The sequence below is a fragment of the Orcinus orca genome, chromosome 12, assembly GCF_937001465.1.
Source record: "Orcinus orca chromosome 12, mOrcOrc1.1, whole genome shotgun sequence".
In the NCBI taxonomy this organism is placed as follows: domain Eukaryota; kingdom Metazoa; phylum Chordata; class Mammalia; order Artiodactyla; family Delphinidae; genus Orcinus; species Orcinus orca.
Window position 1 is genome coordinate 33,976,118 of NC_064570.1, and position 17,954 is coordinate 33,994,071.

General features: G+C 35.5%; 1 protein-coding gene across 1 annotated transcript in view; it reads left to right on the forward strand.

Moving 5' to 3' along the window:
* The window catches only part of THEMIS (thymocyte selection associated), a 162,250-nt gene that overhangs the window by 18,289 nt on the left and 126,007 nt on the right, over positions 1 to 17,954 (forward strand). The window contains exon 2 of the mRNA XM_012536559.3: positions 16,426 to 16,584. Coding sequence (XP_012392013.1) covers positions 16,426 to 16,584 — 159 coding nt within the window. The remainder of the gene's footprint in view (positions 1 to 16,425; positions 16,585 to 17,954) is intronic.

The following is a 17,954-nucleotide window of genomic DNA, read 5'->3' on the forward strand; positions in this document are numbered from 1 at the left end:
GCAGAGACCTATCCACAAAGTCTTTGTGCAATTATTCTATCCACTGATTATTAATAAAAAGAAGAACAAAACTTTCTTTTTCAAATAACAGGATCAACGATTATCTTTCTTAATGATACTTAACTATAAGGAAACATAAATAATCAAGTGATTAAATAAATCCCCAAGAATATCCATTTATTCAGCTAATTCGCTGAATGGCTGCTGAATACCTGGCAGTATGCTGAATTTGCAGTAACAAAGCTCGTTAAGTCACCATAGCCCTCTCAAAGAAGTCAAGAATCCTCATGAAGTCAGAACAGCTACAAAGGTGTGTCATGTGGTGCTCTACACTAACAAGTGCTTGACGGGTTGTGTGATCACTCCTGGATTGATATATGATATAGTTTTGGTCAACTACTAATTAGAACATCGGAATTTTCTGATAATATACCTAATGAAACTTTTTTGGTATAGAAATAACATTATGTTGAAGAAGACTTCTTTAAAGATGACATTTAGTAAACTACTTCTTATTGCAACGTGCTTTAAAGTTTAAATGAGTGCTTTAAACTACTAAAGATGGAAGTAAGAATGGAAATTTTAACTTCTGCTGTTAAGAACGTTCTCTTCTTACTTGGAACAATAAGCCATTCGTTTGCAAGTTCTCATTAAAAATTTGACAGTGAAATTATCTACTGATAGATGCCATTCATCTGACAAATGGCCTGCAGCATTGTATTTTTACTGTTGGGCTTCATGCTGGTTGGTTCTCTAAGTCAGTTTTCTCTAAAAAACAAAGCAGAATTATTCAAGGGAACATCATGTTTTAAAAAACCACAAGCTCAATGCTCAGTAAAATTTAGTAGCTCTTATTTATTGAAATAAACCCATGGTGAATATTAATTTCATCCTATTTATTAAGAGTGACTGATAAAAAAAAAGTCATGCCAACTTTTCTGGAGAAAATGACTTTTGTTGGAAACTGACCAGAATGGATTTTGTCATTCACCGTTATTAGGTTATTTCTGGTAGATTTTGGTAGCCTTCAATCCTTCGAAGTATGTGGTCTCATGCAATGAAATTTTGTCAAATGTAAGATGTTTATTTGCAAGCAGGCATCAAAACACTTATGTGACCTGTGTGTCAGCTTGATGTAGTCCCATCTATTTGTCTTTTTAAATACTCTGACAGCACCTTGCATGAAAGGTTCATTAGAGACTTCTGCAGCAATATTCCAGCTATCTTTCTAGTTAGATGACAAAACTGCTTTGAATCAACTGCTGAACCAGGATTGTGAAGCCCAGGGCCTATATTGGGCTCACTAGATTCTTATACCCCTTTGCAGAAACAGGAGCTCCTGTGTTACATTTGAAACTAATCAACACATTTTAAACACCACTCATTTCACCAATAAGGCAATCTTAAGACTGGTATTCATTATTCTAATTAAGAAAACTATGTTAATATGAGATAAATGTAGGTGACACTTGTGATAGTTGTTTTAAGAGTATGAACTTCTGATTAATCTTTTTTGTGTTAACTAGTCACCCTGGGTTTATATTTCTGATTAGTGTACTTCAAATATTAACATTTTTCTCATCCCTTCCTCAGGGCTATAGGTTAAAAGTATTGAACACATACATATGTATTTCATTGTCTATGCTGATGTATTTCAGGTAATAACATTAAATATTTATCTTTGCACGTGTCCCAGATACTCTATTCTCACTCTCAGGGGAGCAGATCTATCCAGAGTTGCTTTTGTTTTGTTTTTATTCTTGAAGATTTAACTAACTAACTCCCAAATTTGAATCATTTCCCAGGTTGACATATGTAGTCCTGATTTTCTTTTACTTATTTCATGATTTATAACAGTATTTCTCAAACCTAAGTAAACTTTGGTATCTACTAGGGAACTTTAAAGAAAGAAAACATTCCTGGGTTCTACCCTGGAGAATCTGATTTAGAATTTTTGGAAGCCCTACTAGAATCTGTATTTTAAAATTTTCCCCAATTAATTCTGATGCAGCCTGCTGGCAAACAGTTGTTTAAGAGGAACTGGATAGGACCATCTCTGCTTAAGGATGACCATTTGACGTTAGAAACAATATATCAGGAACTGAGCATGGTGTTTCCTTCCCAGTTTTTCCACATTTTAGTACACCAGCCTTCTCTTAGTGCCCCAGCATCGTGGTCTGGGAGTCATTTTGGCCCCATTTTTCTGCTTTTCTTTAACCAGTTTGTGAAGGGCCATTTCAGTGTTTGCAGCTGCCATTATATTCGGGCTCTCCTCGCTGCATACTTACACCCCATGGCACCTGGTAACTTCTCATTGCCTCTCCTGTCTTTTGTTACTCTGCAAGAAGCTCTTAGGGGAACTTACTTAGAACCATAGCAATATATTGCCTACAGTTCAAATCTGCTCTAAGTTCTCTCCAACCACTGGCTTTTTATTTTGTAATCAGATCATCTTGGAAAGACACTAGATGTCAGATAATTATTTAATACATATTAATTTGTTTAAATCTGAAAAGTGATATTTTTACTTTCTGGAATGCCTTTCCCATGAATATTAATAACCAGCCTTCCACATCGACCCCGTTTGGCCATAATCATACATCACCTACTACATGTGTAAGAGACTATAAGTTGTTTGTTGCTGACATCATTAGTATGAGAGGACAATCAAGGTGATACAAGGATGCCCAAATTACCCAAGCTCTGAAGCACTTTACCAATAGCAAAACCTAGGCTCTCGTATAAGCTTTTTTTTTCTTTTAGTAGAAAAAGGAAATGCTTTTCAATATGGTAGCCACTAGCCATTATGTGGCTATTTAAATTTAAATTAATTAAAGTAAACAAATTTATGGGTTCCTCAGTTACCTTAGTTACATTTCAAGTGCTCATGAGCCCCATGTGGCTGTTGGCTGCAGTGCTGGGCAGCTCAAATTATATGTCCATCCTTGCAGAAAGTTCTAATGGACAGTGCTGCTCTAGAGTCCCTCTGGAAGTCCCAAAGGTAGGAAGAGGCTCACATCTTTTCCAGTATCAGTATAGCCCACTGCCTCTATTTCTGCTATCATGACTCTCCTAAGGACTTACTGCAGTTTGGGGGTTATTCATTTTCTTCAGGCTCCTTCTACTACTTCCCTTTGTCTGCATGTGTTCCTGTATTTGCCTGAGGCTTTCTCAGTCTGACACTGGTATGAGAAGTTGCACTGCAGCACACACATAGTACACACACACACACACACACACACACACACATATATTTAAATTAAACCCTTTATTTTGAGATGATTGTGGACCCATGAAATTGTAAGCAATAATACAGAGAAATCCCATGTATCCTTCATCCAGTTTCACCTGGTTGTAACATCTTACAAAGCTATAGAGTACAACATCACAGCCGGGGTATCGACATTGATACAGTCAAGATACAGAGCATTTCTATCATCCTGTGATTCATGTTGCCCTTTTATAGCCACATCCATTTCCCACCTCCCCCATCTCCTCCTTAACACCTTTTAACCATTATTCTAGTCAGCATTTTAATAATTTTGCCATTTCAGAAGTGTTATATAAAGAGAATCATACAGTATGTAACCTTTTGGGATTGGCTTTTTCACTCAGCATAATTCTCTGGAGATTCATCCAGATTTCTGAATGAATTAATAGTTCACTCGTTTTTACTGCTGAGGGGTATTTCATAGTATGAATGTACTACAATTTGTTTAGCTATTCACACGTTGAAGAATATTTGGTCTGTTTCCTGTTCAGGGCTATTATGAATAAAGCTACTATAAACATTTGTAGATAAGTTTTTGTGTGAAAATATTTTTTTATTTCTCTGGGATTAATGCCCAAGAGTGAAATGCTGGTAGTTGCATGTTGTTATTTTTTTTTAGGAGACTGCCAAACTGTTTCTGTGTGGCTCTACCATTTTACAGTCTCCTCAATGATGTACAGGTAATTCAGTTTCTCTGCACGCTTGCCAGCATTTGTTGTTGTCACTGTTTTTTAGCCATTTTGATAGGTATGTAGTGATTCTCATTGTGGTTTTAATTTGCACTCAGTAATGGCTAACAATGTGCTCATTTGCCATCTGTATATCTTCCTCAGTGAAATGGTTGTTCATGTCTTTTGCCCATTTTCTAATTGGATTGATTTTTTTACTATTTGATTTTGAGAATTCTCTGTAAATTCTAGATATAAATTCTCTATCAGATACATGGTTTGCAAATATTTTCTCCTAATCTGTAGGTTGTCTTTTCATCATTTTCACACTGGCTTTTACAGAGAGTTCTTTTTATTATTTTGAATGTGTGTTCAACTTTGTCAAATGCTGTTTCTACATCAATTTATTTGGTCATATGCTTTTTCTTCTTTAGCCTATTAATATAGAGGATTACACTGATTGCTTTTTGAATATTGAGCCAACCGTGTATCTTTGGGATTAACCACACTTGGTTATGATATATAATTTTTTATATGTTGCTGGATTCTATTAGCTAAAATTTTTTGAAGGATTTTTTTTTTGTTTGTATTGACGAGGGATATTGGTCTGCAGTTTTCTTTTTTGTGATGTCTGTCTGGTTTTGGTATAATGGTAGTATTAGATTCATAAGATAAATTAGTACATATTCTCTCTTCTGCTTTCTGGAAGAGATTGTGTAGAACTGGTGAAAATACTTCCTGATAAGTTTTATAGAATTCTTTAGTGAAACAACCAGGGGCTGGAGATTTTTTTTTTTAGGACTTTGTAACTGTGAATCAATTCTCTTAATAGTTATAGGACTGAACCAATTATTCATTTTATTTTAGGTGAGTTGTGGTATATTGTGGTTTTTTGAGGAACTGGTTTGTTTCACCTCAATTGTTGAATTGTAGGCTAAGTTGTTTGTAGGATTCTCTTTTTTCCTTTTTGATGTCTGGAGGGTCTGTAGTCATATTCTCTGTTTTAGTCCTCTTATTTGTAATTTGTACCTTCTCTCTTTTTCAGAATTGCTAACGGTTTGTCAACTTTATTGATCTTTTCAAGGAATCATCTTTTGCTTCATTGATTTTCTCTTTTTTTTATGTTTTTCTTTCCAAGTTCTTGAGGAAGAGGCTTAGAATATTTGAGATTTTGCTCTTTTTTAATATGAGCATTTAGTAATATATATTTTCTCCTCAATACTTCCTTATCCTTATGAAAATTTGTGGTTTGAGATGTTGCAATTTTCATTTGGTCCACAGATTATTTGGAGGTATGGTATTTAGTTTTCAAGTGTTTGGAGAATTTTTTATTATCTTTCTGTTATTTATTTTTAGTTTAATTCATCGTGGTCAAAGAATACTATGATTCAATTCTTTAAGTTTGTTGAGACTTGTTTTATGGCACAGGATATCTCAGTATATGTTCTGATGGGCACTTGAAAACAATGTGTATTTGCTGTGTTAGGTGTAGTGTTCTGTAAAGGTAGATTAGATCCTGTTGTTTGAAGGTGTCCTTGTTCTTCTGTATCCTTACTGATAATCTATCTAATATTTTATCAGTTGTCGAGAGATGGATGTTGCAGTCTCCAGCTATAATTGTGGATTTATCTATTTCTCCTTTCAGTTATATCAGTTTTAGTTGGCATATTTTGCAGCTCTGTTGTTTGATATATACATATTTAAGATTGCTGTATTTTCTTGGTAGACTGACCCTTTTATCATTATGTAATATCTATCTCTGACCCTAGTAATTTTCTTCACTCCGAAGTTTACTGTATCTGATGTTAATATAGCTACTCCTGCTTTCCTTTGATAAATTTTTGTGTGATATATCTCTTTCCATCCATTTTCTTTCAACCTGCCTATATTGTTATATTTGAAAGGAGTCTTCTGTAGATAGCATATATTTGGGTCATGTTTTTTTTAATCCACTCTATCAATCTCTTTTTATTGATGTATTTAGATCATTTACATTTAATGTAACTATTGATATGTCAAGGCTTAAGTCTATTATATATTTAGTTTTCTGTTTGGTTTCTGTTTTTTGTTTCTCCAACAGGGGGTGAGGTGTATGGCCTCATTATTGCCATAATAATGGGGTTAGAAGCCCAGTTTCCCGTTTCAGCCTCTGTTGACACTAAAAAAGGAAGGGGTCCTTCTTACTGCTGGTCAGAGTGGGAGTACTGTCTCCTCACTAGGTTTTCGCTGATACCACCCTTGATAGGAGGGATAATAGTGCTTATTACTCTTGCACACATGGCCTCCAGTTACACCTTGTGATGGGGTGGTGCCTTATTACATTGGCTAGTGGTAAAAGTCCTAATTTTTCACTGGACATCCTCTGACATCACCCCAAGGGGAGGAGAAAGTGTGCCTCAGTACTGCTCGGTAGGGTTGGAAGTCCAGGCTCCTCACTTGGTTTCCCTGACAGAAAATGGGAGTTTATTACTGTCTCACAAAGATACAAGTCGCATCTCTGAACTCTGCCTTTTCTGACACCACCTCAGCAAAGGGTGGGTGCGTGTCTTATTATACTCATTGTGGGTGAGATTGTAATGACTCTACTCAGCCTTTCCTGGTGTAGGTGGTTGTGGAACCAAACATTTTTCTGTGGTATTTGGCTTGAGTAGAGTGATGATTGTCAAAAAGTTTTCTGTTTTACTAGGCTGTTCCTTTCCTGCATTTTTGGCTAGAGAGAACAGAATTTATTGGAGATTTTTTTTGTCTGTACCCATTGGCATTTCTAGGTTGCTAGTATCTTCAGCTTCAAGTCTGGAATACATGAGGTAAGGAAAATGTATGTCTACTTCATCTTTCCAGAAACAGAAGTCCCGGTTGAAGCCTTTTAATAAGACTTTACTATAAACTTGAGATTAGTACGCCTAGCACTCAATAAATACTTGTTGAATGGTTTTATAAATAAATATAATACAGATGTACTATTCATGGAACCCAAACCCAGGCCCTTTCTCCTAGTACATGCAGTTTTCTTTCATAGTAATTATCATTTTGTAATCATATATTTGTATGATTGTTTGATTAATGCCTTTTATTTCAGTGTATTAAATATTTCGTGAAGGTTAAGACTACATATCATTTGGTCACCATTATATCAGTAGTACTTACCATAGTTTTTTCACTTGGCACATAGCATGTATTCAATTAATTTGTTGATTATATTAATGTGGAACCACAGATACAGAGGGCTGACTGTACAGTATAGGCAGGTTTTCAACTACCTGGAAGGTAGGCACCCCAAACCCCAGCGATGTTCAAGGGTCAACTGTATTTGTTTGGGTGGGGTAAATAGACAAGGTAACTTGCAGCCGGAGCCACCAGCCAAAGCCACTAGTCATCCCAGACCTATCTTAGTTGGTCACCTCAAGGAAGACGGATTTCAACATGTTGGCATACTTGTAACCCATTTGTGGCATACCAAGGTTCGTTGGTACAAGGTGGGAAAAAATTGACCTTTGATATATCTTTATTCCCAGCCCAAGTCCATCTCTCAAGTTTCTATTTTCACTTCTGTAATTTTCTCTTTCTTAGGATGACAAAGAAAATAACAATTTTTTTATTCAGGGAAAACCCCATCCCTATCCATAAGAAGACCTTTATTTTCATCTTAACCAAGAAAATCACACCAGTTTACAATAGTATAACATTATACTGAATTATTCGGTCTTAAACAACATCATATGAAATAATAATAATGACACCAATAATGGCTAATATTTACTGAACCCTAAATAGATGCCACATTCTGGGCTATGCACTTAATAATTGATTATCTACTTTGATCCTCAAAGCAACTATCAGAGGTAAAATTACCACCTCATTTTAAAGATAAAGAAATTGAGGCACTATCCCCATTTTATAGAAGAAGATATTGCCTGAAGTCACACATTTATCAAATGTAGATCCTGGTTTTGAAACTGACTCTAGAGAAGGCATTCTTATGTGTGATTTTTACCTAATTAAATGCCTAGGAATGAATGGAGAGAAGAAGTGTGTGTGTGTGTGTGTGTGTGTGTGTGTGTGTGTGTTTAACAGTTGTATCTCTTAAGGGAGATAAAGTTCAACCCTGAAATTTCATCCTGCAGTCTCAACCTCAGCAACAGACCTCCTGTCTTTGGTGTTTCAAATAAAAATATGCATTTTTTTCTTCATAAGACAATGTAAGTTTTATAGGCGCATGCAACCCAATTTAAATCCTGAAATATACATACTTTTCCCTCACCTTTTGGATCAGAGACTGTTAGCTGCCCCTCTAACTATATTTGTTCTCTCCATCTTCTGTGGTAATAAAGCTTTCAGCTGTGAATGCAGCTGCCTGGCTAACGATGCTGCACAGCTCTCTTGAAGCTTAAAGTGGCCACTTGATTAAGTTTTGGCTGATGGGTTGTGATCGTAGTATTTGACATGTGAAATTTCTATTGCATGCCACTGAAACAAAAGGAATGTTTCCTTCTCTTTATCTCTCTTTCTCACTGGCTGAATTTCAAACATGATGGTAGGAGCTGAAGCAGCCACCTTAGAACATACCCAACAGGCACTATCAAACCTCTTCTGGAACAGTCAAGGGCATGTGTGTTTTTGAGGGGCATGATACCTTGTCACACAACTCCAAAATGCCACTGACATCCTTATAACTTGTGCTTCAGGTAGTTTTATAATGGGCAACCTATGCTGTAAGCAGTGGCCCTGAACATATTTCAATCGTTTGACACATTGATTTGTTATAAGGAACAACTGGTGATGGCTATCTTCACACATTTTAAGGCTGCTATGTATAAGAATTAAATAGTTGTTTTCTGTATGATTCTAAGGGTAAAAATTGTTCTAATTGTGTGTATATCCCATAAGAACACATATTACACTTAAAATGTAGAGCTTTTTAACAGAATTGCTCAAAAGTAGAGTGGGTCACCTTAAAATAATTGGAATTCCATCAGTGAAAGGGTTCAGATATAGTTTGGACAACCAGTTGGTAGAGACATTGTATAGACACTCAGTCATTTTAATATGTTAGTAGGATGTGATGGTATTTAAGTTCCTGATACTAAGACCAGTGATTCAAGAGATCATTAGAATTAATGGCACTTGGCTTAGAAATATAAAATGAAATTGGAACTAATCCTACAGCTGCCATTGGGCTATATGAAGTTGTGATTATTATCAAGTTAGATGTTTTATGCCTCAATTCTGACAGCTGTCTGGAAAAAGATGGATTGAGGGACCCTGTATTCTTCTGCCAGATGTCTTTTACTAAGCCTTTGAGGGTAAATTAGCCCAATCTGAAGATTAAAATCTTTAAAAATAAATATCACCCAAGGGGGCTTAAAGAAAGCAAGAAAAGTCATAGTACAGGACTGGGCTGGAATAATTTATGCCTGGCTTGCCATCTTCAATTGATGGATAGTCACCAGGAACTTTATGTTGAGGAGGATTATTCAGCCTCATCTGGATTCAGCTGGAAATGTGCCATGGATGATTACTGATGGGAAGGGAGAATGGTAGAATATAGTATAGATATTTGCCATCTCTCTCATGGAGAATACCTGGCAAGTTAGTTAGATAGAACTCACAAAATTCATCTCTTAGGGGATTTCACCTGCTCCTGGCTTTGGTTCTTACTGTGTAGATCCAACAGTTCAAAGTGTCCGGGGTCAATTAGGTTCAAGCACTGCCTCATACAACTCAGAAGAGTAAAATGTACAAATCAGAATGCCAATGTAGTAATTTGCAATTAGGACTGTTACTGTCAAGTTGATTAAACTTCCTGTGTCTTTTAGTCAGGGCACTCAGGCTGCTGGTGACATTGAGATAGATGAGTTAATAATACTAAGATTTTGTGTATTAGGCTATAACTTTCCTTTTTCCAGTATGTTCAAATTTAACTCTAACTCTCTAACTCCCTGAGGCTACATCCTGTTTCCCTGCACTGACTGACTGTGGTCATATTTGTACTTAACCATTTAGAGAAGTGCTTCTCAAACTATCTGTAGTGAAGGTGCAATTTATTTTCTTTTCCCAATCCATTATGGACTGGTACTTTAATAAAATGCAATACAAATGAATTATTATAAAAATAAAATTAGAAATAGACATACAAAATTCAAGCATCTTTAAAATTATTTAAATCAATGAACATAAAATAACTTCAAAATTCATATTTCATTAGCAGAATAGTTAATGAAGTATTCAATACTAATGAACTTAGGGAAAATTTGTAATGTAGTGAAGCTTCATTTTGTATGCATTGGATAAACACATTATAGTTCATTGGAGCCCATGTATAAACAATTCAATCAGTGCATTGATTTTATGATTTTAAATGGCTATAGAGGTCTATGATAGCTTTATTTAACATTTAGGATATAAAACATAGGCAAGTATTTATACTTAAGTATAAAAAATGTACTTGAAATCAAGTCATTCCTAAAACAATAAACCAACTCCCAATGCAACATTGTTCATATAAGAAATTATAACATTACTTACGATGCAATTTTGAGAATTAAAATCTGGGTAAAACGTGGGGAGTATTTGGCCAATAATAATGTCCGGAGATGCAGAATCACTGATTTGTTCCATCATCATAAGGAAATGTTTCATAGATATGTAGGAGGGATATCCATTTCATACATCTCAAATCCATTTGGTCTGACACTTGTTGACACAAAGAGCTGTGATGATGACTTCTATTGTAACACCAACTTACAAACCCTCTAAGTACAGTTTTATTTAATCTATTAAATTGATTCCACCATTAAACAAACATCAAATTTTTAGCTGGTGAAGGAAACTGTTAATCTTTCTTCCTCAACCACTAAAACTAAATCATCTAAATGCCTCACATTTCACTCAGAGTAGTTGAAAAGTTGGACATTTTCTGTTTTCTGGGCTCACTATGATTTTAACCTGCTTTATTGACTCTCAGGCTCCACCCTTTTCCACCCATTGTGGTTTTCATTGCTTCCCCATTTTCAAATTTTATAAGACTCACCAATATTCACTATAGTTTCTAGCATATTTCTGTCTCTAAACTTGATTTCCAGGATAACACTTAAACCCTAAATTCACATTAAAAAACCCCCATATTCTTAGAAGTAAGAGAGATTATACCTTAGCTCTACTTGGTGTTGGCCATCATTTTCCTTAATACTTGGTGCCACTGTTTTGCCCTCTTTATATTGATATTTTGGCAGAAGTGAAGAGAGTCTCTATGACCTTGAAAGATCATTTTCGATCAATATTCAGATATACCTCTCAGTGGTATACCCAGTATCTAACTGGTAGAATCCATCCCTAGTAAAGCTGCAAGCTTGCTGTTTTATGCTTATTTATGTGCAAACTACATTCAAATATCATGTTCATCTATTTTTAGATCTATTCTTCATGTAGTGCATGGGAATGACTTTGCCTTACAGGAGATGGAGATAGTCTCTTTATGGAATACTGGCCATGTAATAATAATAAAGAATAATCACAATTGTTTATGAGGAGCAAGGATAAATCTCTACCAGCAAGCCCAGTCTATAGACACTGTCATACAATATCAATCCTACTTTACAGAGTAAATTCCTAACTCCTCCAAACATATCTCAGATCATTTTATGAGCCTCATCCTCAAGTCCAGCAATATAAAAATGGTAAACATAACGAAAAATGGCAAATTTAACAAGCAGAGATTCATATTATAGAATTACCTGCCCTTAATATTCCTTGTCTAGGGAATTCACAAGGTGACCAGCTAATCTCACATATGCTTGTACATTAGTTATTAGTTATACCAAATGAAGATATAACCCATGCCAAAGCCTTGGGTTGACTATGCTTTAAACTGTTAATGGAGAAGGACTTCTACTATATTCACAATAATTTATTGTCATTTTACAGTAAAGCTAAGTTATAATTTAACATTCACTAAGGATACACTAATTGACAAAACTGTGCAATTAGCTGTGTGTATGTGAGGAGGGGTATAAATATAGTTAAGATGATGTCTCTTCTTTAGAATATCATAATAAATTCTAAAGTATACATAATATCAATGGTCAGAAAATAATACCCTAACAGCAGGCTGTGATAATGATCACATAGGGGCCATAATGGAGATACATGCAAAGTACTATTGGAGCACAGAGGAAAGAATTAATTCTTACTTAGGTGGGAATAAAGGAAGGCTTTCAAGAAGACAATGAGCTCGGTGCTTTGTGACTGTCTGGCGGGGTGGGATAGGGAGGGTGGGAGGGAGGGAGATGCAAGAGGGAAGAGATATGGGAACATATGTGTATGTATAACTGACTCACTTTGCTATAAAGCAGAAACTAACACACCATTGTAAAGCAATTATACCCCAATAAAGATGTTAAAAAAAAATGAATATGAGCTGAATCTTTATGATTGGTTGAACTTTGACAGGCTGATGATGGGATGAGTGGCTGGTATGGTGGGGGTGGGAGATGGTGGGGGTGGGAGATGGTGGGGTGGGAGATGGTGGGGTGGGAGATGGTGGGGTGGGGAATGGAGGAAATGAGTATATGTTGAGTAAAGGGAAAAAAGCCTCTAAACAATGTAAGTTTCTTCTTCCCCGACTGCCACACATTTTCAACTTTGTAGAGGAAAAGGAAGAAAATCTATGGAGCCAGTTGTTTTGGTTTCTTCCATGTGATCACAGCATTGCTTATATGGATTGTCAAATAAGGGATGGGCTCATAAAAGGATATTAATCTGTCATTTTTATTGAGCAAAGTAGCATTTCAGAAAAGGTGATTTCAGAGGCACATGACTTTCATTACAGCCTTCAGGGGCAATGTTTGATCACTGAAAACAGGCTGCTTTGTTCAGCTTTCTCTGATGTTTGGCCTCATCCTGAACACATATGCTCTGACTTGGAAAGAATCAGTCTGTAAAGATTTAATAGATTCTAGATTTGCATATTCAAAATGCATGTCTTGTGGTTAAAAATGAAATGAAAACTATTTTTATATCTATATTTACACAAACACATAGTTCAGACACATCTCAGCAAATTTTTAAAAGGCAATTAGGCATATTATATGTGCTTGTTCTGAGATTATGAAAGTTGGCTGTTTTTTAAATTAACCATTTTATATTTTCACTGAAAAAAATGTATTTTAAGAGACACTATAATGATGATAACGACGTACAAGAACTCTTCAAGTTTCAGGGGTTTGAGATTTGCTGTATGTTCTTGTCACCTATCAGGGACATAACTTTCTAGAGTTGGGTGTCACTGACCTCTCTCTTTATTAAAATGAATTAATAGCTTTCTTGCTTAGAGAAAATTGGAAGTCACAAAGAATTAAAGATAAATGTTAAAGATTAACATTTCCATGAGGCTCTTTTCCTTACATGACTGAAAAAAGTGGTTTTCTTTTTTCAAAGCGAGAGGGATGATTAGAAAGAGACCTGAGGTGTCAAAAGCCTTTTGTGTGGTGACTAAAACTCACAGAATTTTCTCTTAGAATTCTCTGGCTTCTATCCCCTGTGAACTGATATGTAATCTCACATAAACTCATCTTTTACTTTTGAATTCCAATGGAACCTTTGAAAGAAAGATGGCATTCCAAGTGAGTCAGTTTGCTATACATTACATCTGCAATTAGACATTTGTTGCGTGGAAATTAAGCCAAACAGACTTCTGCTGAAACAGGATAGGTCCAATTACGTTCTATTTCGTGTGACACAGAAAAATCTTACCATGTCACTTTGCTGTTTAAAATCCTTCCCTTTCCCTGTCCTTACTTACAACATCCTCCATCTCAATGACGCTGAGTGCATCCTCTACCTGACATGTCCTTCTGTCTCTTGGTAAGTTTTGCAACAATCTCAGAACAGAGATTATTTCAGTTATACATTTGTTGTCTAGACCAGTGCTTTCCAAACCTTAATGTACTTATGAATCATCTGGGGGTCTTGTTAAAAATGCAGGTTCTGATTCAGCAGGTCTAGGGTCTGGCTGAGATCCTAACAAGCTCCCAGGTGATGCAGCAGGACACACTTTGGATAGCAAGCGCCTAGAAACATATGACCTCTCATTAAATTGGCATTAGTTCCTGGACATTGATAACTGAAAATGTAAATTCTCTGACTCTGAGGTTGCTTCAGACTTTGATTGGCTTTTTTGTTTATTGGTAATTTTATAAAGACACTGCACGATCTGAATTCCCTCTATTTCTCCAGTCTCCTTTCTTACCAGTTCCCATTTCTTACTTTATATTTGAGACATAACAAATTATGTGAAGTTTCCAGAATGTATCAGACTCTTTCACATCTCACTGCCTTTTCAAATACTATATCCTCTGCCTGTCCTAACATTTTGTGATGCTTCCTTTAAAACTCAGCTCGGCTGTCATCTCCTCCACAAATCTTTCCCTAATCTCTTTCCCATATAATTGCTTAATTAAATGCCTCCAATTTACTCCCACAATGCCCTGTATTTTCTATATTATAACTTTCTCATAATCTGCTTCAATTGTCTGCTTACTTGTCTGTTCCCTTCAAAACAGTGCTTCTATGGGGAAGGCATATGCATTTTGTACTACTGCCAATTGCAATGTCTGACACATAGTAGGTATTCATTAAAGTTTGCTGAATGAATGAGGAAGGGAGGTTGATGTGTTGGTAGGTATGCAATAATATAACGCAATTTTTTTTTTCATGAAGCTTAAAATTGAATTGGGAGTAACAGAAACTAAAGTCATAAAAGGTTAAGTACAGGATGAGATAATACTGTAGAAGTAAAATGTTACTATGTGATTAATTTCCGAATGAGGATCATAGAAAATAATTATTCTGAGTTCACTGGAAGAAAATGTCACTGTGGATTTATTATTATTTTTTAATATACCAGTTTTTTCCATGAGGGATTTGAGATGGCTGACAACACAATGTATTGGAGTTAATAAAAAGTATGAACGCATGTGTAGTTAAGGCAATAGTATGAGAAAAGGAGGGAGTTTAGAAGTATACAAGGAGCTCATATACTAGCATGTCTGCAAAAATGATCCTCATTAAATAATAGACAGTAAGGTTGGTGTGCTAATTTTCATTTCCACTCTGCCTGGGAGGCTGACTTCTGTTGAGTCAGCAGCTCCATTGTCCTCTGGCTTCTGGCTGAATTGGGGCAATGGGGTGCCCTGGCAGATGATCCAATGGAGGAAAAAGAGTGAGATCAGGACATTTATGTTCTTGTGTTGCCTAGAACTGTCTGTGCCTGTGTGTAAATTGTCCCTTTATTAAAATCTCCTTAAATTGTTTTAATTTGCGTGTGCCCCCTGCTCTCTGTAGAGACTCTGATAAAACCACAGAGTTGTTTAAAGCTAAATTGAATGCTGGGCTTAATAACTTTTATGATAACCATTAATGCTATAAAAATATTTCAGGTACTTGCTACATATCAGGCATGATTCTGTGAAGAGGTGTTTCAACAGAAGAATTCAGAAAACCAACCAACAAACCTAAAATCTTGTGCTCATATTATTTATATTTTAGTGTGGTAAAGAGGGTATAAATCATATTGGAAGCAAGGAAAAATTGATATGTTTCAAACCCCACAGTTCTGCAATGTTTATTTACATCAGCCTCTAGTTTACTGCTTTATTGTAAAGTGATAATATCCCAGAGATGTAGTTTGGGGGTTGTTTCCTTTTTACTGGGGCTAGATTACCCAGAACTTTTGCTTCTCCTCTTTCCTGTTGCTAATCTTTCGGTTATTTCACTGCTCAGTGTTCCTCCATCAGGAGATATAAAAGGGAAATAAATGGATGAAAAATTTAGCTTTGACATCTATGATAAAAGGTTTTTTAGGAAGGAGACTGAAATCCTGAACTAAAATGAAGCTTTTCAGTTTATCTGGGTTTGTCTGCCCCCTATTGCCATAAAGATGTTGAGAGTTGTTTCCAGCTTGTCAAAAACAAGAGATAAAATGGACAAAATGTTATATTCATGATGATGAAGAGAACTAGGTCTTATAAATAGATATGGTGCTCTTAATATGAAGCCCTGGTGTACAAATGCTCTGTCTTTGGATGTTAGATTGTATTACAACCTTGTTTGCAGTACTTACTCAGATCACTGTTGACTCATGTGAGTTTAATTCTATGACCTAGCCAAAAAAAGATCATAAATCCCAGCAGGGGAAGGCATGGTTGTAGCTTGACCTTGGAAATATGAGCTAAAGGTGCTGAGGACCATAAATTCAATTTACAATAATAACAAAAATAAGATTGTTTACACTTTGCCCAGTGGATGAAGTGAAAATCTAATATTTTTCCTGGTACACGCTGTATATTTTGCCAAGCTTGATTAAATTCCTGTTTAGCAGGTATCTGAGAGGACCTGAATAAAAACACTTCGTATGAGACTTTTGACTCCTAATTTGTTCTTCATTATTGAATTCTTTTTTTAAAAGCTGTTTTTCTTTTCTTTTTTCAGGTTCTATTTATGAAATGTTTGGAAATGAATGCTGTTTGTCAACAGGAGAAGTGATTAAAATTACTGGCCTCAAAATTAAGAAGATCATAGCTGAAATTTGTGAACACATTGAAGGTTGTGAGGCTCCACAACCATTTGAACTGCCTATGAATTTTCCAGGTACAGTATTTTGCAACCATTTCTCATTTGTAAAACTGTATTCTTGAATGTTATATACATCTCTACAACTGAAAACAATGAAAAAGTGGTAGTTTTTTTTTTTTTTACTCTAAGGCAGTGGGTGAAAATATCGGGATTCTTATAGTTTAGTGATTTTAGGGACTAATAGAAGGCAAATATATTCTCCCCTTTTCAGTAAACATTGTTTACTTAGGACTTAATATTTTCTGATAACAAATATTTAGTGAGTTTAACTATATGCACCATTAGTTGTGCCAGATAGTGGGAATGAAGAAATTAAAGATATATTTTCATAAGTTATGTAAAAATAATTAATATTTCCTAAACATATTTACCCTCTTTATTCCTAGCTCCCTGGATCACCGCTAAACTTCACTGTCTGGCCTTACTGACAAGTTTGGCTGCTCTTCTTTAACTAGTTAACCTTCAAAAATTAGGTCAGATATCAGGTCTCCTAGAAAACTTTTGCTGACTCTATAATCTAATCTAGATATCTCTATGTTCCCGTAGTATCTTGGGCACCATAGCATGCACCTTATTGGGTAGTAATTAATGATTTTCTTATTTGTCTTATTCTTTAGACCAGGGTTGGCAGACTTTTTCTGTAAAGTACCAGATAGTAAATATTTTAGACTTTGCCTGCCAAATGGTCTCCATAACAACTACTCCACTCTGATGTTGTAACATGAAAGAAGCTACAGATAAACCAATATAAACCAACTGGTATAAACCAGTGAGCACTACATAAATCAATGAGCACAGTTGTGGTTCAATAAAAATTTATTTACAAAAACAGGTGGCCAACAGAATTTGGCCTGTGAACTATAGTTTGCTGAACTCTGCTTGAGACTAAAACTCTTTGACAGATGAAATATGACATATGTGGCTTTATTTCTATGAACAAGCACATTTTCTGGCACAGGGAACATGCTCAATAATTTCCTGTTGGTTGAATAATTGTTTATCAATGAATGATTAGTGAAAGAGGACAATCTAGTAAGCTGTTACAACGTAATATAGTTTATGGTATAACTGAAGTATATATGGGTTCTGTGAGAGTCTTGATAAGATGGATCTAACTCCAGTTGGTTATGCTTCAGAACATGGATTTTGGAATCATTATATTTGAATCCCAACTCTGTCACTTCTTAGTTAGGTAACCTTGCCAAATTATTTACCCTCTTCTCATGTAAAATGGGAATAATAATACTATCTCTTAGTGTTGTTGGGAGGATTAAATATTGAAATATATTTATATTGGTTAGAGTGATACTTGTCATATAACAAGGGCTATAAAAAAGTGTCAGCTTATATTACCATTATTAACCTTGTTATCGTCATTGGTGGAG